Source organism: Mugil cephalus, chromosome 1 (assembly GCF_022458985.1).
Source record: "Mugil cephalus isolate CIBA_MC_2020 chromosome 1, CIBA_Mcephalus_1.1, whole genome shotgun sequence".
In the NCBI taxonomy this organism is placed as follows: Eukaryota; Metazoa; Chordata; class Actinopteri; order Mugiliformes; family Mugilidae; genus Mugil; species Mugil cephalus.
In genome coordinates this window covers 17,317,505-17,344,868 of record NC_061770.1, presented here as the reverse complement: position 1 = coordinate 17,344,868, position 27,364 = coordinate 17,317,505, and the positions used below count along the sequence as shown (strand labels likewise).

At 42.3% G+C, this 27,364-nt stretch overlaps 5 protein-coding genes across 6 annotated transcripts; 1 reads left to right on the top strand and 4 right to left on the bottom strand.

Annotated features, from left to right (window-relative positions):
• The first annotated feature begins 1,500 nt into the window (after positions 1–1,500).
• On the top strand, positions 1,501–9,369 carry inavaa (innate immunity activator a). Of its 2 annotated transcripts, XM_047577894.1 has the most exons (10): positions 1,501–1,569; positions 5,352–5,446; positions 6,075–6,208; positions 6,371–6,493; positions 6,596–6,830; positions 6,922–6,975; positions 7,127–7,352; positions 7,569–7,718; positions 7,810–8,506; positions 8,637–9,369. In XM_047577894.1, the coding sequence occupies exons 2-10, from the start codon at positions 5,383–5,385 to the stop codon at positions 8,727–8,729; spliced, it is 1,776 nt and encodes a 591-aa protein (XP_047433850.1). In that variant the 5' UTR covers positions 1,501–1,569; positions 5,352–5,382; the 3' UTR covers positions 8,730–9,369. The 2 variants fall into 2 exon arrangements, with proteins under 2 accessions (XP_047433850.1, XP_047433856.1); XM_047577900.1 differs by lacking the exon at positions 1,501–1,569 and having other exon boundaries at positions 5,138–5,446.
• A 402-nt stretch (positions 9,370–9,771) lies between these two features.
• Positions 9,772–14,477, bottom strand: si:ch211-163l21.11 (inositol 1,4,5-triphosphate receptor associated 2). Its single transcript, XM_047603799.1, has 13 exons — positions 14,285–14,477; positions 14,139–14,205; positions 13,816–13,888; positions 13,681–13,708; positions 12,631–12,771; positions 12,423–12,554; positions 11,257–11,416; positions 11,133–11,173; positions 10,988–11,038; positions 10,828–10,901; positions 10,613–10,759; positions 10,164–10,268; positions 9,772–10,092 (listed from the first exon to the last, which is right to left on the bottom strand). Exons 1-13 carry the CDS (start codon positions 14,294–14,296, stop codon positions 9,942–9,944), a joined length of 1,182 nt encoding a protein of 393 aa, XP_047459755.1. The 5' UTR covers positions 14,297–14,477; the 3' UTR covers positions 9,772–9,941.
• Positions 14,478–15,935: 1,458 nt separating this feature from the next.
• On the bottom strand, positions 15,936–18,322 carry rpl10a (ribosomal protein L10a). Its single transcript, XM_047611336.1, has 6 exons — positions 18,233–18,322; positions 17,718–17,789; positions 17,531–17,611; positions 16,530–16,678; positions 16,255–16,427; positions 15,936–16,146 (listed from the first exon to the last, which is right to left on the bottom strand). The coding sequence occupies exons 1-6, from the start codon at positions 18,235–18,237 to the stop codon at positions 15,976–15,978; spliced, it is 651 nt and encodes a 216-aa protein (XP_047467292.1). The 5' UTR covers positions 18,238–18,322; the 3' UTR covers positions 15,936–15,975.
• Positions 18,323–19,221: 899 nt separating this feature from the next.
• Positions 19,222–23,208, bottom strand: fance (FA complementation group E). The gene is made up of 10 exons (XM_047593301.1): positions 22,856–23,208; positions 21,572–22,115; positions 21,406–21,450; positions 21,258–21,314; positions 20,838–20,981; positions 20,619–20,742; positions 20,087–20,162; positions 19,915–19,981; positions 19,695–19,820; positions 19,222–19,607 (listed from the first exon to the last, which is right to left on the bottom strand). Exons 1-10 carry the CDS (start codon positions 23,053–23,055, stop codon positions 19,503–19,505), a joined length of 1,488 nt encoding a protein of 495 aa, XP_047449257.1. The 5' UTR covers positions 23,056–23,208; the 3' UTR covers positions 19,222–19,502.
• A 101-nt stretch (positions 23,209–23,309) lies between these two features.
• Positions 23,310–27,254, bottom strand: mkrn4 (makorin, ring finger protein, 4). The gene is made up of 8 exons (XM_047593313.1): positions 27,097–27,254; positions 26,119–26,247; positions 25,766–26,013; positions 25,512–25,690; positions 25,138–25,394; positions 24,923–25,030; positions 24,311–24,410; positions 23,310–24,218 (listed from the first exon to the last, which is right to left on the bottom strand). Exons 1-8 carry the CDS (start codon positions 27,165–27,167, stop codon positions 24,075–24,077), a joined length of 1,236 nt encoding a protein of 411 aa, XP_047449269.1. The 5' UTR covers positions 27,168–27,254; the 3' UTR covers positions 23,310–24,074.
• Positions 27,255–27,364: the final 110 nt, after the last annotated feature.

Here is a 27,364-nt window from a genome sequence, read left to right as displayed (position 1 = left end):
AGACTTTTCAGGATATACAGGCTGGGAATACCCAGGGGTCTGGTTAAGACACTGGAGACATTTGGGTGAGGCACAGAAGCCACTGGCTGAAGGCAGATAAAGTAGGCTGTGTTTGCTGTTTCAGATTTACATTTGAGTCATTTTAGCACCCATACGCAAATACAGAACAGAGATGTGGCACAAATCAACTGACGTAATGCTATTATAGACTTATAATTAGATTTTTCAATGCATATGTATTACCTTGATCCTTTATTTTATATAATGCAGCCGAGGTTGTGTAACATGTTCTTTACATGTTTGTTTTTTTATGCAAAACTACAAGTGACTACAGCACTCAAATGAATGCAGTGGTAGGAACATATTAAAATAGGAAAACTTGCATAAGCATATCGCATTAGAGGTAGTAGTTACTTTTTATCTCTCCACATGCACTGGCCTAAAGAATAGTCAGAAATCTTAGTAAATTAATTCATTGCATAGCAACACATCTTCTACTACACAGGCAGGTCAAACCGAGATAGTAGAGATGTGGTTGGGTAGCTAACCAGAATTGTAGATAGCAGCAAGTGCAAAAATAATGTAATAATAGAGTACAATAAGCAACAATAATTGTATTTTACACAACACGAGGTACACTTGTGGGGAAAAAAATACATTCAAACAGAACAGTAATGATCTAAATCTAAGCTTCAGCTACGCTATAAGCTAAGAGGATGTAGTTTGTGGTGCTATTAAATACTCACTTAAACACAAATGTGTTTCTGTTATTTACCACTGTTAGAAACCACAGTCTCCAAAATCTCTCATTTCATTTAAACAAAGGAGGAATAACCTTCATTGAGGTAAGATTTAGTGAATATCACCTGGCATGTGAGTGTATATTCATGTACAAATATAAATAGTATTAGGAAATGAATCCTTTACTCTTTAAAACTAATGAATGTAATCAACATCAATGTGTTTTAATGCGTCCATGGACAGTACAGAATAGATGAATACGTGTTTTGTTTTGGCCCAAAGATCAAGTTTAGATCAGTTTCATCACTATGGCGGAGGGAGAGAGGTGAGTGTGGTGGTGTTTCCTCCACCTCTTACTTGCCAGCTGTCCCGTTTTTTTTCTCGCCTTTTCTTTTTAACTAAAACTTGCCCCCAGCCCCCGGCCACTCTTCTTTTGTGCTTTAAATTAAAAGCCCCCTCTTCACAGCGTCGCGTGCTGTGTCAATAGAGCAGGAGCGTGTCTGGAAAGTCGGCAGCGTCGGACCAAACCATTTAGGAAGTGTCCGGGGAGGGCACCGCCACAACAAAAAATATACCATTACCGCCTAATTAAATAAAAACAAATTTTCACTCATTTTACAAAATGAATACATATAATAATTATATGTAAGACAACGAGGTATTGGAAATAGGGTTTAAAATAAACAGATAAGCCAAAATCAATAAAGCGCCCACCCTTTGATTGTGAAGGTGGAGTTGTCTGAAACAGATGTCACATCTGACCAGAGTCTCAACAACTCCTGTAAGCTCAGAAAAGATGCTGTAGAGGAGCAGACCACAGGCTACCAGGTCAGTACAAACAGTTTTTCTCTTTTAACACATTAACGTTAAGCGAAAGTTATGGACTTAGACGAAGAAAGAGCGTCTGCACGACTTTAGTAGCAGCTACAGGTCGATATAAACTTCAGCAAACGTTACATTTAGCCAATATAAATTTCAACTTTGTGTAGCCCTTGAATATAAAACAACTCTTAAGTAACCGAGTAAATTTATTAAGTAATTTAGAAGTCCCCTTGCATTTTACTTCTTACTTCAATTCACATCTTCTGCTCCTTTCCGATTTCATTTCACCTCAGTTCATACAAATGAATTGTAATGTTACTTCAGTACATTTATAAATATGGATAAATGAGTGTGTATTATTTTAATTAAGCTACCCGCTAGTTACGACTACTATTAAGAACAACTTAATTTTATAACGTTTTAAGTTGCTCGATGCAGAGTCAAATTTAACTCGTCAATATTTTTACATTTTAACGCCTTAAAAATAATTATGAAAAAATAATTCAATAATATAATGTAGTGGGACAGACGAGCTTCTGCACAATATGTAAATTCAATTTTGAGTCTTTCATTGTACAAGCAGGACTTTATTTGTCTGTTAAACTGTAGAAGAAGACTGAATGGATGCATAACAGTTGTGTGAGTCTAAATATAGTTTGATCACTTGTTTTGCACCATGAATGGCAACGTGTTGCTTTTCAGAGATAAACAACACTGTAAGGCTCATGTGGGGCAGAAGGCGGCTCGGAGGCAGTTGTTAGTGTCTACAGAAGCCGAATAAACACTCTGGTCCACACGTTGACAGACATGTAACTGTTACTGTGGTGGTGAAGACAACACCTCTGTGTGTTGTTGTGATGGTCAGCACTTGAGGGTGAAAAAACTGTGACCACATCCTGCTCATGGCCACCGATCCCCATCACTGCCCACTCAGATGCCTCACTCACTCACTGCCCAGATGATGACTCAGGGGGACAAGGTGTCACGATCCCCAGTCAGACCTTCAGCGTCTGGAGAACAATGAAGCATCTCTTCTTCCCCTCTGTATTTGCGTTGTCATTGGGCTGTTACAAAGCTGCTGTGTCTGACCAGCATATGGCCTCCAGTAGCCTCGGCATGTTGCTTATTACCCCTGCATTGTCTTTGGAAAGCTAAGGCTGCCACACCATTTAACAAAGACGATCTAAATTAATCCGGGTCAAATAAACTGGCTGAAAGTCGTTCATGAAACTAACTCCATGCCATCACAGTGCCCTGTCTGTATTGCGTTGCTGTGCCGTGGAGTTTACAAGCTCAGCACTAGAAATCTGACTTTTGTGACGTTCTTTGTAATACAACACTCCTTTTTTTTCCCCCTCCTGCCTCTCCCCCACATTGATGCACTTTTCCTTCCTTCAGGAGCCCATAATGTGTACAGAGTGGATCCATTCTGCTGAATGGATTTTGGCTTTTCATCAGGCTCTGAAATAAGGCATGCTGTAAAGTCGTTTGGTTTCTTCCATAGTATCAGCATTCAGTGGAGAATCTTAATTACAGGGTTCGAACAGGACTCGGTCTGGTTTCAGGCAACCCTCGCTGTTTCCTCTGCGAGGCTGGTCCCCGTTGGTAATTCCAGTGCCGACCACAGTGGTAATGAGCACGGTGGTGGAGGTGGCCGCAATCCAGGAGCACGCAGCTCCAAAGGCTCATGGGAAAGGGTGGTGGGGGAAGTCTGGGAGACAGTAAATCCGCATCGTGATCTCTTGCCATAAACATCTACTTCCGTAGATGTTAACGGCGTCGCGGCCCAGTGACCGGCGAGGATGGGTGGGACTGTCAGCTCTCATCCCTGACACATTTGTAGGTCATCATCATTAGCAGTGATAACAGACTGCCTTCAGTTAAAATGTTATGACTGCATCAATCAGGTCTGCCGGGTGGAGACACTGTTATCAGCAAGCAAACCCCTTCAGGAAATAGATTACTACTCCAGCTACACTCAATCAAGAAAAGTTTTTTGGCTCTCCGCGACTTGAACTCTCTCACGACTCCAGGTTTTTTATGACAGCTATGACAAATGGCAACGAGCTGCAACTGCGAGTTTCACCCAAACTCACCCACCCACTCACTCAGCCCAGACCTCCGACCACAGACTCTTGTGAAAGTTTTCAGACAGTTATGGGGTGTAAGTGGGTAAATCCCACATTACCCTGCCTGTCTCTGATTACCAGGCGGATTCCTGTTGACGTCTTTAGCTTCGCAGATCGCTGCAGCGTGGAGCCGTGCGTCTGAGTCCGCCGACCCTGCGCACTAAAAAACACAGAACTGTTCCTTTCCCCCCGCCTCTCACTGCAGCCTTGTCTCAATGTTGGCCCAACAATGCTGCTCAGGCCTGAGCTGTCAGCAGATATTGCACCCGCAGCAGATTATTGAGGCCGGTTGGTGGATACAGGGCCTTTGTTGCAGTGTTGTTTTACTGACTCGAGCTGTCTAGCTGCTCCTCATTGTGCTACTGGCTGCTCATAGCTGTGCCAGTTCACATGAGTTGTTGTGGTGAATGGGTAAAACCTCTAGGATGGCACAATAATTTCCTGTTAGAGGAGGTTCTCATCCACACAAGCCCCGTGTCTTCCTCATCCCTACAGGAAAAGGCCTGATACCGATCTCCAAACACAGCGGCTGAGGCGGGAGCCAAGGATTACACACACAAGCCACGACAAATTCTTTTATGTGATGTCGCCCTCCATATCTTCCATCCTCCCCCTTAACTAATAACACATTATTTACTCAACATTTTTGTTTGCTAAATGCACCCATAAAGTTTATGAGTTGTGCTTATATGAATATGTGGCATTGGAACAAGTTTGGGCGTGTGACGTTGCCTCCTGTGACCCGCTGGCCTTTTTCAGCAGACGTCTGCGGCGGACACGTGAAATCCAGAATAGACGAACTGACCTAAATATGAAAAAATAAAGGCAGCACTTTTCTTGGAAGCGCTTTCACCCTCCTCGTCCGAAATGATACGTCCAATTTGTTGTCGCCATTGTTTTCCCCGTTGTTGCTGTCGTTCCCCCTCTGCAGCTTGTTTCTGTTTATCATCAGTCACATGTTGGGCCGGGAGAGTAGCAACAATGGAGCGGAGCGAGCCATAAACATGAATTGTGCTTGTCTGTTTGTGAAAGTGTGTCAGTGGAACGGTGCGGCGTTGCGCAGGAGTCAGCAGGGACCTTGTGATCTGATGCTGCGTGGACAAACCCAGCATTGAGACATTCTTCCACTTCAAAGCCCCCATAGGGTTTTTCTGGACACTGGTTGAATAGGAGCCAAGGGAGGGAGGGAGGGGGCGCAAGCGGGGGGAACAGGTGCAGTGCATCAGTCGGGTAATTCCCGCTGCCATCTGCTTTCCTTTTCGGGGCCTGGGCTCTTTAAACGCCCCCCCCCCCCGACACGCCTCACGGCGACACGCTCCCCTGGCCCGGGCCGCACCGTGCCCCGTCGCCATGGCACCGCGAATCAGATTAACCCCCGCACATGTGCCGAGTCAACCGTGGGGGTCTGGGTCTTTTGTGACTGACCATGGGAGAGGCAGAAAGAGGTGGAGGAGGAGGAGGTGGATGTGGAGGAGGGGAGATGGAGAGCCGCGTGGATAAGTGTGTAAAAAAGAGCACTCGCCAGTCATTCACTTTTGTTAAGTGAAGCAGCAGATTGAGAACGAAGCCGTGTGGTCGGAAAACAACAGGAGAAGTTACATTCTTATAAGTGGCCCGTCTCGTTTTACTAATCTGAATAAACTTTACTCGTCACCACAGGTATTTATTAAAACTCCAGCAGATAGAAAAGATGACGGCCGTCGAGAGTAAAGAGGAGATCAGTGATACTGACAGCGGGATTATCCTGCACTCTGGTAAGAAAAACCACATCTTCGTATATATTTATATATATATTTATATCCACCACGTTGTTCCCGTTTTCTTACATGTTCATTAAGTAGGGACATTTTACAGCAATATAAAAAAACTGGAGTCACATTCAGTGGTGTGTCTGGGCACATCTGTCCAAATAAATGTGATTAATCTTATATACATTATCAAAGCAGCATCTGATTCCCACATATTTGACTGTATTAGGTCTGCAACACCTCATTATAGCTCAGTCTATGATGGGCAATGAGGCAGATACAATTATTGAAGTTATTTAAAAAATTTAAATGATAGAAAATATGTAAAAAAAAAATCACTTTTCTTTCTGCTAAAAATTTTTAGCGTTTCTGCTTTTGTTGATTTTCTTTTTTTTTTGCCACCATTCATTATGCACCAGTGCTGGTTTATTTGCTTGAATATTAACCTCTAAACAGCAAGAATTTATCTGAAAGCAAATCTTACCCATCAACACGACAAGTTCACTGACAAACATTCACAACTATTTATGTAGCAGACCCAAACAAATGAAATAACATTTTGACTCTGCCGAAAGTAGATAGAACTGTGAGAATAAGTAGAGTAGAAAATTGATAACGTGTCTATGTGCTGCAGGTCCAGACAGCCCCACGTCACCGGTGAAGGACCTGACCACCCACACCAGAGCCCTGAAGCTGAAGCACCAATCTCTGGAGGAGCGCCTGGAGCTCTGCCTGCTGGAGCTCCGAAAACTCTGCATCAGGGAGGCAGTAAGTGACTCCTGAATGAGTACATGCACACTAACAAGATCCTAAAATGTGTCTTGATTAGTTCTAATGAGTGTTGCACAACTCTGTATCAATGGACAGGACTGTCGTCTGTGCATTTTCTGTGGTTATTATGTATTTGACACATTTTATTTGTCTTCACAGGAGTTGACCGGCACACTGCCCTCAGACTATCCTCTGATGCCAGATGAGAAGCCACCTCGTGTTAGACGGAGGATTGGGGCTTCGTTCAAGCTGGATGAGGGTCTGATCCACCTGAATAAACAGGTACGGGCCCTCGTCTGTGTTTGTGAAGATAATAAGTGAGGACAAGACAGTCAAACTGTCAAACTAGTTCAAACTAAACGTCAGGATTTGTCTTTATCGCAGGATTCAGAGCTGCAGTCCCTGGAAACTGGCTTGGCTCTGCAGCGGCAAATTTACGAGGCGGCCCGCAAACTCTCGCTCGAAGGGAACCTCAGCAAACCACAGAAGAAGAGCCGGCTGCAGCAGTGCAAGAGGGAGGAGAAGAAAGTGAAGGATCTGCAGGAGGCCGTGTACCAGCACAGGATCAAGAGTGAATGCAACTCGCCCTGCGTCACCACCTCCAGCAGCCAATGCAAAGGTGAGTGACACTGCTGCCCCCTTCAGGCCAAGCTGTGGAATACAATGTGGGTTTGGTGGAAAACTTTAACGTGTTTTATGTCTGCACGCAGATCTGAACATGTCTGACGACAGCTCCCTCTCTGATGTTGTGGCTCTGGATGAAGGTGAGTTTGGAGTAAATGTCTACGCATATAATTTTGAAGGTTGAATGAGCACTCTAACATCCACTTTATTGAACATGTGCCTCGTTGTAATAATCATTTCTCTGTGCTTAATGGTTATAAATTTGCATGTTTTGCATCTGACCCTGTGTAGATGTGGACTCTCCCAGCCCGCTCTCACCGCCAGTGTTGGGCACTTCCTATTCAGACCCGCTCCAGCTGTCAGCCAAGGCCCTGCAGTCTTCCCATCAGTCCTCAAGCCAGCTCAGCGTGGAGTACGAGCGCTCCCCCATCCAGAACTCTCCGTGGAAAGAGTCCAGTCTGGACCAGCCTTACCAGAAGGAAGCAAAGCATCAGTCTGCTTGCAGCAGCAGGTCCAGGTAAGAGGCTGAAGGGTGATATTTAAACAGATCTCATAAATGTTTGAATAAAACACACTTTTTTAGATGGACCAGTATAAACACAAACAAATCTGCTTCAGCCTATATTAAACGTGATATTAGACAGATTAAATCTATAGTAGTTTAATGGTAGAGGTTCCTCGTACAGGAACGTTCACTTATTTTGTGCGTTTGCTCCTGTTTGGTTGTGTGCAGTAGTCCAGTTGGAAGCCAGCTGTCTGTAGAGAGCAGCAGGATTCCTCTCACCCAGTTTGTCAAGAACTCAGCCCTGCGTAACAGCCACTCTACCAGCGCCCCCTCCACTCCAGAGCTGCTCGTACGCCGACAGTACTCCCAGTCCTTCAGGTGCGCAGAGTCAGACGCATTAACAGAACGATCAAATTCAACATGTGTGGTATTATTTAACAATTTCTCCCGTTGCCGCTGCCTCCTCCAGACTTCCCAAGAAGAAGCCGTCTGCTGACGTGGAGCACCTCGGCTCAGAGAGCAGCCGGGGGCGAGCCAGGCTGCCCCAGCGGCGCTGCCTGGCCGACTTCATGGTGCGTTCTCCGGAGTACTCCCCCCTGCGTCCTTACCAGTCGAGCTCCGAGGACAGCAGCTCAGAGCACTCGTCCTCCTCCTACATCGGCTCCCCTGGCCGGGACGGACCCAGCGAGATCCCCAAGCTCTGCCCCCCTCCTTACGGGTTCCACTTTGGAGCACAGAAGAAAGGACTGTCCACTGTCCCCAGTCCGCACAAGAACAACAGCCAGGCTCAGTCCAGCCCCGTGGCGAGGGGGGCCACCACAGAGGACGGCCTCCTCTCGCCGCAAGACGTGGTGGACATGGCGAAGTGCTTCCTGTCCCCCCCTTTGACACGCAGCCTTCAGCAAAGACAGCAGCAGGAGGGATCGCCTTCCCCGAGGGGCATCCTCAAGCCCCCTCCGCCGTACACCAGGCTGGTGCGAACGCCGTCACTGAAAGAGTACCCCAACCACGCCATCAGGCTGATGCCCCGGGAGATTGTGTCGGAGGAGCTGAAGTCCTGGCACCAGAGGAACCAGCTGCAGAAGTTACGACCAAGCTGCGAGGAACAGCAGAGCTCCATGAACGTCACCAGCCCCACCTCGCCTTACCTGCCTCCATTCACACAGGTTAGTCCTGGACGGATGCCACTTGAAATTGTGGGTCTCACCGGAGTAATTCGGTATTTCTTAGGCTTCTAACAAATAAGAACAAACGTGTCCATCATAATTTTAACCACTTTCCTGCTGCTCTTCTCAGGGTATGGGTAATGTGATCCTCCAGAGAGCCGCAGACGGGACTCCACTCCAGTGGTTCGTGGCTGAGGACGCTGAAATCGTGAGCCAAGTGTAGCGACTCCTCTGCAGCACGTCGGGTCGTTCCTTTCTATTTATCTCTGTATTTATTAAGTCTTTGGACTCTCTGTGAGATTGTTTGATGACGCGATGCAGAAAACGTGGACCTATCTCTACCGGAGTCGGTAATTAATTTAATAGTTATTGTAAGGTGGTATGCCAGTTTTATTTATTTTAAGTTACTTCTCTATGGATCTGGTGTGATCTGAGGCACATATTTGTGTCGAACGCATCACAAACTCACTGTTTCTTTGTGGCTGGCACACAATTTTGCACATAGAAGTCACTCACAAGAGATATCAAATAAGTTCTCCCACTTCTAATATAATTTTTGACATTATATTTTATTTATCTTTTATTTAAAGTTCCCCCATTACAAGATAGACTTATAACTAAAAAAAAAAATGAAACACCTTTGATTGCTTTTTTAAGAAAAATATGCAGTATATATATTATATATAGTTAAAATTTAACATCTGTCTAGCCATGACGTGACGTAAGTCTTTTTCTATTAACTCTGAATAATTAATCACTGATGCCTTTAATGGTGGTTTGATGAATGTTTTTAATGCAGTATGGTGTGTTTTCTTACTAACCAAGTGATTGTATCAGTTTTTGTATATTTATAATAAAGAATATGACCAAAAGTTTGTGGACATTTTATCTTGAATCAGAAGGTGTGTCCGAAAAAATCACTGGTGGGGAGTTAAGGTTGTTATGGGGAAGGTCTTATACCGATATGACAAAGGTCTGTTAACAACCAGATACTCACCTGTAAATCAAATCAAATCAAACTATTTATATAGCACTTTTCATAGTCAGGGACTCGAGATGCAAACAATGGTGAAACTAGGTGACAAATTATGTCTTAATCTGACCCCTATACAGAGACCTTTCAACCTTTCAAACCTTCCATAGACGGCATCTCTGACCATCCATTGGTGGAAAACAAGATCAGCATAATTTAGGTGCACATCTCGTAGTTAACAGAAATTAGTCAAGACCCCACAGCAGTGATCCAGAACTGAAGAAGACAACAATGAAGCCCAGCTTCCTTTATTTTTTGTTGATGACTGAGAATCTCCACGGACACACAACTGAGAGTGTTACATCAAAATGTTTTATTTACATATATCAAGAGCTTTCAACAGTAAAGACACTAAATTCAGATAAAGCACTGACGCTGGCAGCATCTTCGGGAAGAAAAGCATCACAGCTCGAGCTCTCCATCGTGGAGCTTCCACAAGACGTAAATGAGAGCTACGACGCTGAAAAGCACAAAGAGGTACATGAAGAGGAGCGCCCATCGACAGCGATACAGCCAGCGGGTCAGAGGGTTTTGCGTCCACACAGATCCAGACCTGAAGAGAGCAGTTAGTCGCTGTCGTTATGATCATAATCACCGGTGAAGTATGACGTGGCGTTCACTTACCCTCCCAAGGAGATACATCTGTAGGTGTTCGTTGTCTTTTTTTCCTTTTTCTTTGTTGACACCGCTCTTGCCTTATGTCTCTGTTGCAAAGTATCCACAGAGGCGCTGTAGTAAAGGCAAACGTGTTGATTATTTCAGTGTCACAAGGTATACGCAATTAAATAAATAAGCAATTAGTAATTACAGATTCACTGTGGCCAGGCTAATGCCAAGTTTAGAGTTTCTTACTGACACAAGATGGAGTTTAAGTCAGATATTAACACGTATTAGAAACTAATCCTCACTTCTCATGAGAGCTGCATTAAAAACACTTAAAGGCCCCAGGGCTAAATGAAATGTGAGACTTTGCCTGAGATGAAGTTAATCAAACACAACTCTAGAGCCAACACCCGGAGCACACCACTGCGTTTCTGGTATATTGTCCACCTCCTGCAGTCGGCTAAATTTACCTTTTGCTCAGCATCTTTCTGGCGACCACTTGTCTTGAAGAAGGACACGCTGGGTTGGAGGAGGGGGGCAGGTCTGGAGGACGCTGAGCAGCTGAAGCTTCTGGTGGATATTCTCGCGGAGGCAAAGCTTCACCTGGATCCGGTGGTCTGAAGCAAAACATGTCGATTGTGAATTACAAGCTTAAAGTTCACAGACTTTGAGTTTTCTAGCTCACCTGTCATCTACTAAGCAGCTGGAGTCTGAGCTCTGGGACGGGACTCGCTTCTTTGCGTCTTGCCTCCTCTTCTCCTGTGGAGGCGTTGACACTCATATTTTGCGGAAAGAACATTTATGAAGGAAGCAGCAGAAATAACAAATAATAAAATCCACCGTACCTGACCTTGGCAAGATATGATTGACACACTGATTCTTCGGCGTAAAAAATGCTAACAGACAAAAAATAGGACAAACACGCATGAGGGGAAGATCCAATTAAGGAAGAGGAGCTGTATCTATATTATAAACCAAATATCTTCATACCGGCTGAGAGCTTGTGTTTTTATTGTCGCCTTCTTCTTGATCTGCAACAAAGAGATCACTCACATTCTGCACACGACAGCAATGACAAGACAATCACCACGAAACACGGCAGAGCGTCAGAAACCTGGCGAGCCTCGGGGGTTGCTGGGGACGTTTCTGCCGGAGTTCTGACGCTCCATCAGCTTCCTGGCTTCCTCCAGCTCCGCTGAATTTCTGTCATGTCGCCTCCTCAGAGTCTCCACGTGAGCCACCATGAGCTCCACCGCCCGACTCACCCGGGCCTCCTGTCCAAGACGGGAGATAAAATATATCAGGCGATGATTACCGCACCATTTTAAATAAGGGACACCAGCAAGTATGCGATGGAGATCAATATTAACCTCCTGACACCCAAGCTTTTATCTAGTATGCATGTTTAATTCCTCCAAGGTATTTGGGATTAGTAGGACCCAAGACATATAAAAACCAAACATCATTCTTTGAACAGCGAGTAGTAGTTTCTGTCCTCATATGTGGACACTGGGATTATTTCAGTATTTACATCATATGGAAATCACCAATGTGTGACAAAATAAAACAGTTTATTTTAATGCCTGAACATGGCTGTGCAACAGCAAAAAACTAGAAGCGTTAATAAGCATAAATAAATAAGTTTTAACCTTTGCTACCACTAGATGGCAGACTAAAGCGTCCACTAATGAGGACAATGGGTTTAAATGAAGCTGCAATAAAACCTAAAACTTTACGTCCCCATATGAGGATGCAGGGTCTCAGTAGGTTAAGACATAAACAGAAAATGTAGTTTGGGTTCCCAGGTTTTAAATCTACTTCCTCCTCTATGATCCCACTGATGCTGAGGGCACAAAAAACATCTGCCTTTCAAATGAGACCAGGGACACAGTTTATTATTCAGACTCATTTGGTTGTTACCCTCAGCCGGTGTGTGCTTGTTGTGTTGTTTGTTGTTTATGGTCAGGAAAGAGATCTTCTTCTGACTTAATCATCTTTTTTTGCATCTGAAAGAACTCTGCAGAGGAATTTTATAATCATTTGCTAATGTATCCTAAAGAACATTTTGTCATAATGGTCTGTTTTGACGTCTTGTTGTGCATAGATTAATTTTTAATGATACGATAAATAAAAGAGTCCTGAATGACAATTAGATGAGATAGACATTCCACATACTGTATGTAAAAGCTTGTATTCATTGGGTAATTATTTCAATAACCAGTACAATTTCTCATTCTGATAATTGTGTTCCTCTTTCTCCTCACAGTGTGGGCCAGATACCTGATGGACGGCACCAAGCACCTCCGCCGTGGTGGAGATTCGCTCCACGGTCCCTCCGAGGATGTCCAGACACAGCTCCAGCTTCTGCAGGATCTTACTGCGCTTACTGTCCAAACACAGGCCCTTCAGTATCTGAAAAACACAAACGGTCACACGTGAACCCGGTCGTCTGAAGACGGCCACTCAGACCACTCGTCTCACTCTGTACCTCCAGGGTCTCTCGGCCTCTGGTCAGCTCCAGCTGGACGTTCTCCTCCGCCAGGTTGCGGGCGTGCTCCTCGGCCTGCAGCCTCTGCTTCAGCGTGTACTGATCGCAGCGGAAAGCCAGGGTGATCTGAGAGAAGGCTGTCTGGGAGCAGGGAGCGAAATGATTTACGTAACTTTGGTTCTGAGTGCACACATGTTCATGTTTGACGTCATGTTTAGAGACTGGAAAAACCTGCCTGTACAATGGTGAAAATCCATTCTAATATAACAGTCCTGCACTAAATCTTATCTACATGGAGATTATGGGATTCAGTATTTATTTAAAATAACAGAGATGCTGATTCAACTGTGTTTTCATTTTAGAGACTGTGGTTTGTAGTATTATTGAATTGTATTGTGTTGTACTGACTCATGTTTCTATTATTTTGGGCTATGGCAGTCTTCACCACCTTTCTGACGCAGTTTCAACATAAACCGAACACTATAACCTTCACGAGGAAGGATTTAGTGCACCGCTGCTGTATTAAAACGTATTTGTTTTCACTCGTGTACCTAATATTTTGGCTAGTGAGTGGAATATTTCATTCGTCCTGCTCTAACTCTTTCCTACTCCTGGATAACTTTAGAGATAGTAACACTGAGTCCACTCATATAGCACTCAGATAAAGTTATAAATGTGCTATCCACCCCAAGTTACAAATAGATTAATCTGTCATTGTGATAGATAGAAGGGGGCCCATGGGGTAAACTGTGTAGGACCTTCATAGGTTTAATGTAGCCAAGTAGGGACCCCCTTTTTTTAATTTTACGTGGTTGGTGTAATCATTCAGCTCTATTTTTTAAGTTAAAGAAATATGAACTTCCCGTACTTTGAATAGACCAAATTTAATTCACTTAATAACACACAAACAGATCACAGTTTAAATATTAAAAGCACGTACGACCAACATAGTGAACATATGATGTGCTACATCTTAAATACATGGAAATGCACATGTAGCCACAACCAGGAAGAAGGTGTGTGTCTGCGTAAGATGTGTGGGATACCCACCTCCAGATCCTTCTCTGACAGATCTACACTGTAAAAGAAAAAAAGAAGAAGAAGAAGCTTAACAAACAGCTGGATTGACATGTGAGGATTAAATAAATATATTTTCATGGTGGTAGCAGAGGTAAACCGCGACACCTGTTGAGGCCTACGCGCTCTATAATGGACAGGTCGCTCCAGCTCGTGACCGCCGGCTCCTCTTGGCTGACTTCTGTTAAAAAAGATTCAATTTTAAATTCAGAGCCACACCACTAATTGATGGTCTGATTGTGAACTTTATCTATCTTTGTTGTCCATCTCAGCTCTGGGGCGGGAAGGGACAAGAGGACATGTGATGTGTAGCTGTATAATTGTGAGAATGTACAATTATTTTGATTATTTATTACCCTTGCTTGTCTATAGGATGAAAAAAAATCCTGTTCTATAAATGAAGGTGGGAAAAAAAACTATCTATTTTTTACCTTCCTCACTGTCTTCGCTGTCCACTGGCACGGTGGACAGATGGTAAGTGTCCGTCTCCGTTTCAGGCTGAAACCAGTTCAGAAACATGTTGAATAAAAAGTGTTCACAGGAACGGATAAGACGCCGGGTCGATTACTGGACTCACCTCAGCGTTCATCACTACGTCAGATGATGCCCTCAGCAGAATAATCCAAACCTCTCGCTCAGATAAAACCTCAAATCCACTTTACGGTCTGGAGCAGACGGCCCTCTGTTGTTGAAAACTCAAATATATTCTCTCAAGCCCGTGCTCGCTCCATTTCTTCCTCCGCTTTCTCCTCTGCTGAGAATAGATAATCCTATTAAGAGATCCACAGTCAAACCTGAGCAAGGTAGACTTAACCCAGAGGCTCATGGGAAGCTGTGCTCATATCAATGGTAAATATCAAACAGGTCCCCCTCCTCCTTCGTAAAGAGTGATGCATTACAATAAACTGACAGTATGTAATGTCAAGCTCACTTTTGTTTAAAAAGCTCCAGAATAACATCAGTAAATGTCATGAACTAGTTAGAAAGTGTCAGGTTTAAACTGTCAAATTATACTGTAACAATCATTTTATTGTTCCTTTAAAAATATTCATGCATATGTTTAGTGTCCCTCAGTTTTGATCTGATGTACATTTAATTTTTGCTTATAGTTATAAAAACAAAAGAAATACTGTTACCAGGAGTATAGATAATATTTGTTTTCTCATTTCACACATAGTGCAGATATTTTATTTCAGGAAGAAGGACCTAACCATCCTTTTTTATCTATAGAGTAAGGGACACTTTTGTTTTGTTGCAGGGGACTTCAACGTTTTTCAGGTCAAGGACCCAAAACCGATGGAGAGATTAAGTAGAGACCCCCTACCTATTATATGTCTTCTATATTAAACTCAGCCCCATGATTTTCATAAATATACATTATTATCATTTTGCATTCAATATTAAGTTATTCAAATAATACTCAGGTTCAAATGTTATTTATTTTTATTTCAAACATGTCATTTATCCCTTTACTATTAGACGTTGGATACATGATAAAGTGTATTTAAAGACATTTAAATTCGTGGAAAAAATAAAAAAAAAACATTTAAAAATGTAAGTCAAAAGATTTTGCAACCCCCCTGCAATACCTAAGCAGACCCCCTGTTGAAGACCTATGTTCTATGGTGTATATTGGGACTATACAGATTTATTTCACATAAATCTGTCACAACGTCAAAGCCTGATAGTGTGTAGGTCTCCCTGCTGATTCTTCAGGAGTGGACAAAGGCCTCCCTCCTGAGGGTGTCACTGGTAATGTGCCCCTTTGGGACCTGTGGATTGCGGGGGAACGCTCTGTGGTTTGGGCTTGTTCCATAACATCTCACATAGTTGATTTGGGTTTTGGGGGAATTTTGAGGCTGGCCAGACTTCAGCCAGTTTCTCATAATTTTGTGGTGTAGCCACATTGTCCCAGTGCGAATGGCAGCTGCTGACATCAGGGAATGTTGTTTCCATGTCGTGAACACAGCTCATCAGCCACAATGTTTAGGTGGGAGATACCCTTCCAACATCCAATATCCAAGAAGAACATTAAATTGTAACAGGATAGTTAATTTTAGTGACTTAATCCATCAGTGGTTTTAATGTTGTGGCGGATAGGTGCATGCTAAATGGCTGATATTAACAGATGAACTCTGATGATATTACAGAATCAAGCCTTGAATACCACTGATAAAAAAAAATATATTTTCACACTTTTAAAAGAAAAATCACCCAGACAAGTTAAATTTGGAGCATCTCCACTTTTATTAATAGAAAAGCTGGAATTTAGTAGAGGCGCTGGGGTTTGCCCATGGTGCTCTTGACGTACAGGGCCCTCACGTTCTGCCAGTTCTTCTTCAGCAGGGACACCAGGAAGTTGACAGCCAGGTGGATGTTGTACACAAGCTCATCCTCAGTCATCTTCACGTGTCCAACGGCCACAGCCAAACAGAGCACCTACAACACAGAGCAAGGTTACCACGCGGCGAGCAGACGATAGATTTCAATGTCTCGGATAAAACTGGGACAAAGCTCGTTAGTGTAAAAACAATCCGCTCAACGCACCTTCTTCATCTGGAATTTGATGGTGGATTTGACCTCGTCCACCTTTGTGTTCAGGTTCTCGTTGTGGGTGAGCAGGGAGGGGAACTTGCCAGCCTTGTTCAGTCCAGGGCCGAGGATACGAGGGATCTGCTTGATCAGAGACTCTGAGGCCAGGAAGGCATCGTACTTCTTGGCTGTAAGACGGTAGAAGCAAACAAGTTAGCAATCCAATCGGCTTTTAATCATCGGCTGCCGGGTCTCTTATTCTTGTTTTGTCGCGACATCCGACTCCGTACCGAGCTTCTTGACAAGCTTCTTGTTTTTGTTGAGCTTCTTGAGAGCCTCGATGTCCATGTGTGGCATGTCGGCGGCCTTGGCCTCGTCACAATGCTGCTGGTCTCCCAGGACGCACACGGAGAACTTTGGCCTGGGGAGAGTCTTCAGCCTGGACATTTACCAGAACAGTTAGCAACAGACTTAGAACGTGCTGCAAGGCCAGAGGCGACAAATGGTTACATGAGGACGTGCATCAGTATTTCAGGTAGAAACCCCTTCATACACACAGCGTAGCTCAATAAGTGTAACCATCCAAGAATGTGAGTGATCTGTGATAACACGTGGAACAGGCCTGGATGATTCAAATTTTTCCACACCAAAACCATACTTAGAAATAGTCATATGGATAAAGCCCAGCTCATTTTTAACTGTATAACTGGGGATCATGGAACTGTCAATAGGTATTTATGGGACAAATTAAAAAATTCTCCCACTCCCACCTACTAAAGATGCTGAAATCAATTGCTGGGGTCTTTAGCTACAACATTTAAATCAATTTTGTTCATTTCAAGCTATACTACAAATTGCTAGCTCAGACTGATTCACCATCTACACTAATTGAGAAGTTAAATACACAATGAAAGGGCCCCCTCTGATTTTACAGCATTAATAGAAAATGTCTTACCCATACCACCACAGTGGTTGGCGTCCAGCTGACCTCTTTGGTAATAAAAACGCAAATTGGTCGGCTTGAGGACATGAACTAACCAGCTCAGACACTCGAAGCCTCCCCTCATGTTTTAAGACCCAGGGTAGGGGTCCGCCTGCTTCGCCTTCACCAGCCGAAGCCGAGTGGGCTCAGTCAGACTACCCAGAGTACTTCTCCCGTGTCTGCCCCTGGCCCGTCTGGACTTTTGAGAGTTTGAAATCCAATTTCTGCCGTATAAAAGGCTGTTCTGATACTCAGACAGGGCTGAGGGTAAACAGGGAAAAGGGTGGGTGAGACAGTAAAAGGTCGAACCTGACAGTGCCGGAGAAACGCTTGTCCTTCTGGGGATCATAGTTTTTCAGGCTGATCTGAAGCTCCACCGATTCCACAAACCTAGAAAAAGAAAACTGGTCACACACTCTGCTCCTAAACTTTTTCTTTTTTTTTTTTTTAAACAGTTGTGTGTGTTTATGACTTTTATTTCAACTTGACTACTTACTTCCTTGGCTTGGTCAGAGAGCCCTGCAGGACCTCCTTCACAGCCTCGTACAACGTATCCCTGGAGACCTTACTGTAACACAAAAATCACAATAAAATCTGTTAAACCTACTTGATATAACCACTAATGCAATGTCCCATAAGGGAAGTGTTCACCAACGCCGCTATACTACAGCGCCAAAATAGTCACAAATTTGTACTAAAATGTTAAAATTTTTAAGTTAATGACATCTAAGAGCGTTAATATAAATAACAAATGATGGATTGCAGACTCAAATACTTTATACATTTGCGGATGATTGTGGATTACATTTTAGCATTAGCGCTACACCCTCACGTCACACCGGCACATGAACCGGCTTCTCCTTTAGCTTCAACTAATTCGGAAACACTGAACTAAATATATTTAAACCCGCTCAAGAATACGACTCGATGTGCTTAGGCGAGGAATAACGACGCAGAGTAGATGTGTTTAGAGTAAATTTTACAACATTTATTGGTTAAATCAGACCAGACCTCATTTTGACGGCTCGTCCCTCTCGTCGTGCTACGCTGAAAAGGAAGTAGAACAGGAAGTTACGCAAAATAAAGGCGAGCGTTGGTGACGCCATCAAAGAGCGCGAACCATGGCAACAACGAAATGAAAACTTTTTAAAAAATCGAATACATAAATTAATTAATTAATTAATAGTGGAGTAAAATAAACAAATATTATTAAAATACAACATAAAGTGTCATTCAAAAAATCAGAATGGGGACTATTTAACATTGCCCAGCATTTGGTGTACAGTAGTATTTTAATACATATTTATTATTCATACGTGCTTGGAGACTTTAATAAATATATTTGTTTTAATCATATTTGTAAACAGAAGAGTATTCACAAATAAAGCTTTTTACCCTGCATGACAATTCCCAAAGGTATTCTGCTAGAATGCTGAAATTCATTTATTTGTTATTATTATTGTTGAATTTTACTCCTATTACAAAGTGCTCAGATGTTGCATTTAATTTTCAAGAAATTCATGGAAATCTAAAATGCATTTCTTTTGGATGTGAAGGAATAGGAAAAGAAAGTATATGATAGATTACTCTTTCCATACTTTTTAACTTTATTACACTTTTTATTATTATTATTATACAGGTGCCCGTAAATAATGCATTTTTGTTCAATTTAGACTTATTTTAGCAAATATTTTTCGTATTTTACACACACACTATTTGAATATTGTACTTTTTGGACTAAATGTAATGGCTCCTTGAATGTTCATATGTACACAGATATACATTCTTTGAAAATCAATAAAGGTACAGTATAAAGGTATAAACAAACAAACAATATATACATGTATTAATAGATGCTACACTCCTTAATCCCTAAGGATAATGCTGTATTTTATAAATGGATCACGTTTGAAAATCTGGATATACTAATCTAAGTTAGCTTATTACAGCAGATGTCAAACAGTAAAAAATCCAATATTTTTCTCAGACGTGTGGTGAAGTAGAATTTTAAATAGTGACGAAATGAAAGTATTCCTTTCTATATGTAGCTTAAAATTTAGTTTACCCACAGCAGTTGACTTAATGTAACACAAATGTTTTATTTGTTTTACTTATTTATTTAAGCAGAGAAGCACATGAATAATTGTAGTAAACAAAGGTCAGTATTGCAGTGATCAGCATTTCAGAGCAGGTTAAGTCATATCTCTAGTATCAGTCACAGTCAAAATGGTGGATTGAGGCACTTCATTTTCCCGTTCAACTTATTAAGTCAGAGGAAACATCATGTGTGGTTGATTCGTTTCAAAGCAGCCTGAAGAGACTTCTTCAGGAAGGTCTCATTTAACATCAAGCAGCTGGACAACGAGTGTTTGTGTGCAGCAGTCACCTGTGAAAACAAGATTCATTCATGTGTGCAATGATCACACGGGCTACGTCATCATCCACGATGCGTGACATTAATCAACAAACTTACATGGCCGCTATATTTGGTGAGTACTGTCAGCATCATCTTTGCGAACTTCACTGACTTTGTGAAGTGAGGACACTGGCCGACGAGCTGTTCAGTGAACTGGGTGAAAAGTTCTTCGTTCAAGACCGGCTGAAAAAAACAACAACGAAAAAAAACAAGAAATGTCAACTCAATGGCTGCTACGGTTTTTCAGCGCGTTCCCTTGAATAAACAAATGGGTTACCTTGGAGTCAAGCAAGCAGTGGATAATGGAGAGAACTGGCTCACTCCATGCAATTTTGAATGTCACTCTGACATAAATGGACAAAAAGTAGATGAGTGTAAATGAGTTGCTCGTAATTTTGGGTTTATGTTGAAGTTTCAGACTGAGCAGACTTTAAAAAGTTTAATCTTACTGAATCAGTAGTAATCTGTAGTGAGAATCCAAACAACCTTCTATCAGTCTGTTCAGTAGCTCAGCCTGTGGATGCCCTGAAAGCAAAACAAAGTTCAAAAGAGAGGATCAATGGGTGATGGGGCAAAGGACGGAGGAAAAAGTCCCGGGTGAGACCTCAATAACATCAAAGCATCTGTGCTGTTAATGTTTACTCAAAACAGGGGCCAATCCAGCTATGAGGCTGCTGATCTGTAACCGACTCTGATTCCTCTGAAACAGACACTACAGCTGTTTGCACTTAATACCTTATTCTTGTACATATATCTGTGCTGGTTTTCTCTGGGTGATCGAGCTTCCTCCCACATCTCTTAGACATGTTATGTTAATTGCTAATCCCCTTATTTACTTTTTTAGTTTTATTTTAAATATATATACACCGTATGCAGAAATATGTACTGTATAAGAAAAGCACAGGTCACAGTAATATAATGTATGATGGGGGAATCCTTTTCCCTTTCCTATATTCAGTTTTAGCTCGAGTTTCGTCTCACCTAGGTTCTTCTCCTCTAGCACTGGTCCGATTAGAGCGTGGCACACTGGTCCCGGGTACTGGCTACACAGTGATGTCGCTGCACTGACCAAACATCTGGAGGCAAGTTCTGACAAGGACAGGACCTGGAAGGTTTAGTAAAATGTTGTGTAAAATGAATATCGTTACAGGATTAAACAGCCCTTTATGCATCTCATTCGTATCTAGTGACGTACGGTACCTTCTCCAGCAGGAGGCTCTTGATGAGTGTCGATGCTGTGCTGTAGCTGAGGTCAAAAGGAAGAGCTAGTACGCTGCTGCACAGTTTGGGCAGAGTCTGTTCTGGTAAGTGAGGCAAACTCAGCATGCTGCATAACACCTCCATCTAAACAAGGAAAGCAATGACATTAGTCCCATCATAACTCATAGTACCAGAAAATGTCTAATGCATCTGACTGTAGTGGTAGCACGAGGTGGTGGTAATAAAGTAATAATGTAATCAAGATTTCATATCAGGGCTGCATTACATTCAGTGACACATGTTTGATGTATGTATTGCTGCAAATTAAATACATGTCTAATTGTGGCACAGTTTTCCTCTGTGCCACAATTGGATAGGCAAACACATCAAAATATCACTTAGTGAAGTAAACATGCATACTTGGCTGGGGTCACAGTCATTCAGCACTTTGAACACATCTGTGGAGCTCTGGTCCCACTGAAACAGAGGAGAAATTATCACAGTTATACCAAATATCACATGCACTCAGCACTGTGCAAACAAGAGGAAAGAAAAAAAATCCTCCTACCTCTGTCTGACTTTCCAGTAATTCTCTTATTTGAAGGACGCAGACCTTAACAAACACAACAATAGTAGAAGGGGTTTGTTATTGTACATTACATGAATAGAAAAAAAAAAGGCTGATAAATTTGTGGACGGGACTAAGGACTAAGCCGTCCTTCAGGTTTGTTTACCATTATGTGTTCAGGCAGGGCATCACTCTGAGTTTCTGCTGGAGCATCACTTTCTGATGTTTCTGTCGTCTGGGGTTTTACGCTCTGTTCTTCTGCATCAACAAACTCATTCTCACAGCCGTCCGTCTTTACCCGTTTACTCATCTGTCCTACCTCTTCATCTTCTGAGTCCAGATTGACAAGGCTGCTCTTCCTTTTCCTTTGCGTCCCCGAGGCTAAATCAAAGGCACCCTGAGATTCAGATTCTTGACTGCTGAAGCACTTGGCCCATCCATTGGTCTCACTGAAACCAACCAAACGCTGGGACAGCTCCTTCAGTCTCTGGCTGCACGGCGTTGTGTACAGAGGTTCCTCATGGTGGGTCCCCAGGTTTCTTCCCAGTTGTCTACTCAAAGCAGTGACCCAGGGATTTGGACGAGAGTCCTGGCTCAGACATTTCAGCAGATTGTGGACGGTCATCTCAGGAAGAACGGAGCGGATCAGGTGGATGAAGGACAGCAGGTTTTTTTTGAACACTACAGAAAACAGGCAAACTAATGGTTTCCTAGAAAAAAAAAGTGAGGAGAAAAACAAGTATGAGGCAAAGGATATTATTTTTTATGCCAACCGTTTTGCCTTAGGTTAATACTTTTAGCTGAAGATTATTGTTTCATGGAATTATGCAGATATTTGTAGAGTCATATGTTGTCATTGAAATCTCAGCCTTTGATCCAGGTGTAACAGATGCATGTAGAGGTGAAAGGAATACTGGTGAAAAGAATGGTAGCTGTGCAAATATAAAACAGTAAAAAAGCACTACAAATGAAATAAAATTAAAAAAATAAAGTACAGTTGTACAGATATATACATATAAGTAAATCAGCTTGTTCGGGGGTGGGGGAGCTGTGATGATATATGTAATGGGATATATTTTCTATTCTTGATTGATGAAATTGTGTTTTGTTGTGGCATCTTTGATGTTCAAAAAAAAGTTCATATATGGAAGGACATGTTTAACTTTTGGATGAATTGAGCTGGCTGATGGTGGCTTTTCAATAAATGTGAGAACTACCATAAAAAACATGCTGCCACTGTCCATCTTCATCTCTTTTCATATTGAAATTAAACTAAGAAGCTGTGCTCAGCGAAACACTTTCCTCCCTTAATTTATGGCATCAGTCGTTGCCTATAGCAACAGATGTCGAGGCCATGTTGCTATGGTAAAAAAAGAAACCCGGTGATACACACACTCCCGACATTAGAAAGGTATTTTGCGGTGGGAACTTAGTGCTGAGCTTTACTCACACAATTAGCGTCTCCCCTTCAGCTTCCGTGTGGGTTATTTCATCTCGACATAGCGTTTCTATGAAATTACACAGAGACGTGTCCGGGTTAGCCCTCTGCTGCTTGCGGAAGACAGCTAGTGCTCTGTGGGGGCCGGAGGCTCCCGACATCAGGGCCCGAACCAGAAGCCTCGACTGGCTGTCAAACCGGTTCAGAAACATCCCGATGTTTGTGGAGTACCAGGTGAAACTTCACACCGAGACTGGCCGACAATTCCCCGCCTCCCAATCCATGAATGTATTACTGAAGGTACCGAACAGCCCGCCACTTTGTTTTGACTGCTCTTCTTCGTGGGTGTAGTTTGACTACATCTGTGCTCCACGTCTCCACCTAGAGGTACAAGTCGAAAAATGACCGATTCTAGCAGATGTAACGATGTCAATGAAGCGCAGGACAGGTTTTCAATGAGACAAAGTGAGAAACAATGTTTTATTTTCTGTGTACAAGTACAACTTGTTTAAAAGAAATAAAATCTTAACATTTTAACTTCCTGTCAAAACTATAATTTGAGGTATTTATCAGCACTAGTGGACAAGAAACAGTACAGTACACTTTTTAACCTTTTTAGGAAATTAAAACTACCATCCACAGAACACTTAAAATTCCAAAATTGTGCAAATCACTAGGCCAGAAAGCCTAAGCTGAGCAGTCCCAATGAACAGTAAAGGGGTAAATGGGAAAAATATCAATCTGCTACATGTTTGAAGCACTATGGCTGTGGAGGGGGGAAATAAACCCCCAACTACAACAAAACAGGTTAACAATATATATACATTGGAGGTACAAACTAACAATGTGCCAAATTAGGGATGCCTATATCAAGAACAGAGTCAACAAACCATGTGTTGTGGAGAGCCATGTGCACATTTCCAGACCGACTACAGCAAAGAATTTCACAAGTTACTTGCTCCCTGGTTAAATGAGTGCTGGTTAGTGAAATTAACTGCTGTAGACTGGCCCATTAAGAACTGCACACATTTTGGACTCCGTGATGTATGGCCGATATCTCTGATCTTCATTAAGGGCTTCTCAAAATGTTGTTTCAATACTGATTTCAAAGAGGATAGAAAGGTCAAAACACAGCCATGTGTTCTCCAGGAGCCAATGATTTTTTTTCTTTTTTTTTTGGTGAAGGCCCCATTCAGTGGTTTCAGGCACTGACAAAAACTATGGAAAAAGCTCAGAAACCATACTCCGCAGCTAGGTAAAAAGGAAAATCATATTCGTCATCGTCGTCGTCATCACCAAGCAGGGTCATGGCTATGAAGAAATTCAGCAGATCTACACCATCACACTCATCTTCATCCTCGTCTTCTGTGGGATACTTTGAAAAGAAAAGAAAGTTAATACACACAAAAATCATCTAGTGCCCACCAACAGTAGCGAGAACTCCCTCAAGGATTACTGTACGTTTACCTGAAGTGACGCATGATGCGCATGTCTATCATGACGATAAAGGCACTCCGTTTTGAAGGGACACCATCTGTACCGGGCGTAGTAACCGCAGCATTTCTTACTGGAATTATTAAGAGACAAGAGTAAAAAATAAACATGCAAATTTCTCAAACTAATAAAAATACTGCATCACTTCAGATTTTAAACAACTTTATGCAGTACTAAAAAGCTCCACATCAAGTTAGAGGCTTATAATTTCTTCAGTACATACACATATGTATATGGCATCTTAGCTTAGTTCAGAATTAGATACAGCTTGAGCTGGGGTCCAAATAAGTGCATTAGCAGTTCTTGAATGAATTAAATACCTTGATGAAACCCAATTTTAAAAAGCCTCGATGACATTCTCTAAACTGAACATACAAGAGCCTGACATGCACCTGATATGACCCCAGAGGTGTTGGCCATTTTTATTCCAGAAAAGGATGCACAACTGAAACCTATGTAAAGTATTAAAAGGAGATAACACTCTAACCTGCAACCGTGCCAGAGAAAAATATTTCCGCTGAACAGCTGTGGACATTTACATGTCAGTCACGTTAGTGCCGTTATCAAACATGAAGCTAAAAGTACCCGAATTTGTCTTTGAATGCAGCAATCACACTCGTCTTTGCTTCTCCTTGAACCCAGTATTTGTGCGGCACATAAAAGGGAGACCTCACTCGACACTGTGGGCAGGTCCTGAGGAAAAAAAAAAAAATGAAATTAGAAGTCATGATGTCAAGTAAATTTTTTTTTTTGTCTTATCAGATACTGCCATTATGGTGTCAAATGTTAGTGAAACCTACTTTACCACGTCGGGCCCAAGGTCTTTCGTTTTCCTCCAGGTCATGATGCATTGTAAGCAGAAGGAATGATTGCAGTTTGGCAAGATTGCAAAGACTCGATTTCTTGGATCGGTCTTTTCATATACCGTGTCCATGCAGATGCCACAGGTCACGTCTTTACTCTGGATGAAGGCTTCCATTTCCTCTACTTGACTTTGTGTACTAGAGGCTGCAGCAGCAGAAGCCCCATCCTCTGGTGCATCCGATGAAGGGATTGCCTGAATACAACACACAGTACATTTACAGTCCTGGATCCTCCTGGATTCAGCTCAGGTCAATTTCTTACAAATGATAAATGATCACACTGTAAATTAGTAGGCAAATTGGACGCCCACCTCTTCATTCCTTCCTTGGCATGCACCTGCTTGAGCAACGTCTGACGTCTGGGCCGATTCCGAGTTAGTCTCTGCAACATCTGACCTCTGGCCTGCATCCAAGTCAGCTTCTGCAGCGTCTAAGCTCTGAGTTGAGTTCCAGTGAGATTCTACGCTCTGGATCAATTCTGGGTGAGTCTCTGCAAAGGAAAATTCAAGCAAGTATTAAGAGATGCCAACCTTAAGCGAGTTAAGCCTGAGAAAACACGGAATACCTTGAGATTGTTCCACAGTGATGTTTGCCGGCTGGTATCCAACATCATGTTGAAAATTTGACATGTTAACTAAAGATTCTGATCTGCTGAACTGCTGCCTGTTCATCACTTCAGCTAGCAAAACTGTAGCCTCCGACCCTCTTCTTTCAATGGGAGAATAAGTATGCCTAGAGTGGGGGAAGGTAGGCACAGAGGCTCTTCTACCTGCAAACGTCGTATCAACTTCTGGCTGCCGAATATGGCGATACCTAGTAGTGAAACACACCGAGTGAGCTACAGATATCTGTGTGCATGTCAACCTCTTGAAATCTTGAAATTGAGGAAAGAAATTAATTGCTTGCTTGCTTGCTTACCTGCAGCTGTCACCATACCAGCATCCACCTTTCTGAAAGTACCTACATATTTGGGGTGATGGTCTAACTGGCCATTCATGTCTGTAACAACACCTTGCACCGTATCGGCAAAAGCCATTAAGGAAATGCCTGTAATGAAAAGGGATGGGAGTACATTTCAACCACTGGGGAGGTACATTTATTATTATCATTTCTTTATTTCAGTCATTTTAATAACCAAATTCATAGTTAAAACCTTGTCATAGCTAGTGATATTAAGATAGTCATAACATTTCAGTATTTAAAGTGAGAGACACTTGTGCATCATCTTCAGGTTGTTTTAATTCAAGTCAGGTGATTAAAAGTAGTCAAGGCTTAATTTAAAACCAAAACAATCTTAACTACAGAATGTGTCGATTTAAGTGACACATGCTTAAACGTAAACATAATACATATTGTAAACCATAGAAATTGTTTACTGGTGCGTTTAAAGAACAACAAATGTAAGTGCAGCGCAGCTTAAATAAATAACGGATACTGTACAAATAAATGTAATTAAACGCACATTCAACAACAATTAATTACCCTCCAGTTTAGAGAATATTTGGCCGAGGCATTAAAAGGAGAAACGCTAAAAACTACAGACAGGATATCCTCATCACATGAAGCATTTATGTGCTGTCGGAAAGTTTCCAACAGTCACTAACGCAGTTAGCCACGACAGCATATTCAGCCTCAATGTTCGTATTCTGATTAATACAGAAGCATAAATTTATACAAACATTCTATTACTTCTTCTCGATATGTTAAACATCCACTTAAATGTCATATTTTCCTTGTTTTTAGCAACTTTTCATTTAGCTAAAGTCTCTTGTTGCCGTTGCGACAGCATTCGAACGCAACATTTTTAAGTAGCACAGTTTAACAACATAAGTGCTAAAAACTCTCTTTCTTTAAGTCCTCTTTGTTGGCTTAAAAAATACAACCGTTGCTGCTTACCTACAAATACTTCCACTACGAGCCGAGTCCATCCTCTGTGAGTTTTGAGAAAGCCGCCGAGTACGCTCCATCTCACTATCTAAATAGTTGACAGCCGGTTCTCCTGGTCAATTAGCGTAGCAACCAACCAATAGGAACGTTACGATGACGCCAGCACGTCACGTAACCCAGACACCGATGATACACCCACGTGACCAACCCACTCCTCCGTATTTTCGATTTTAGATGTGAATAAAAATAAAGATAAAAAATGAAGAAAAATCGGTTG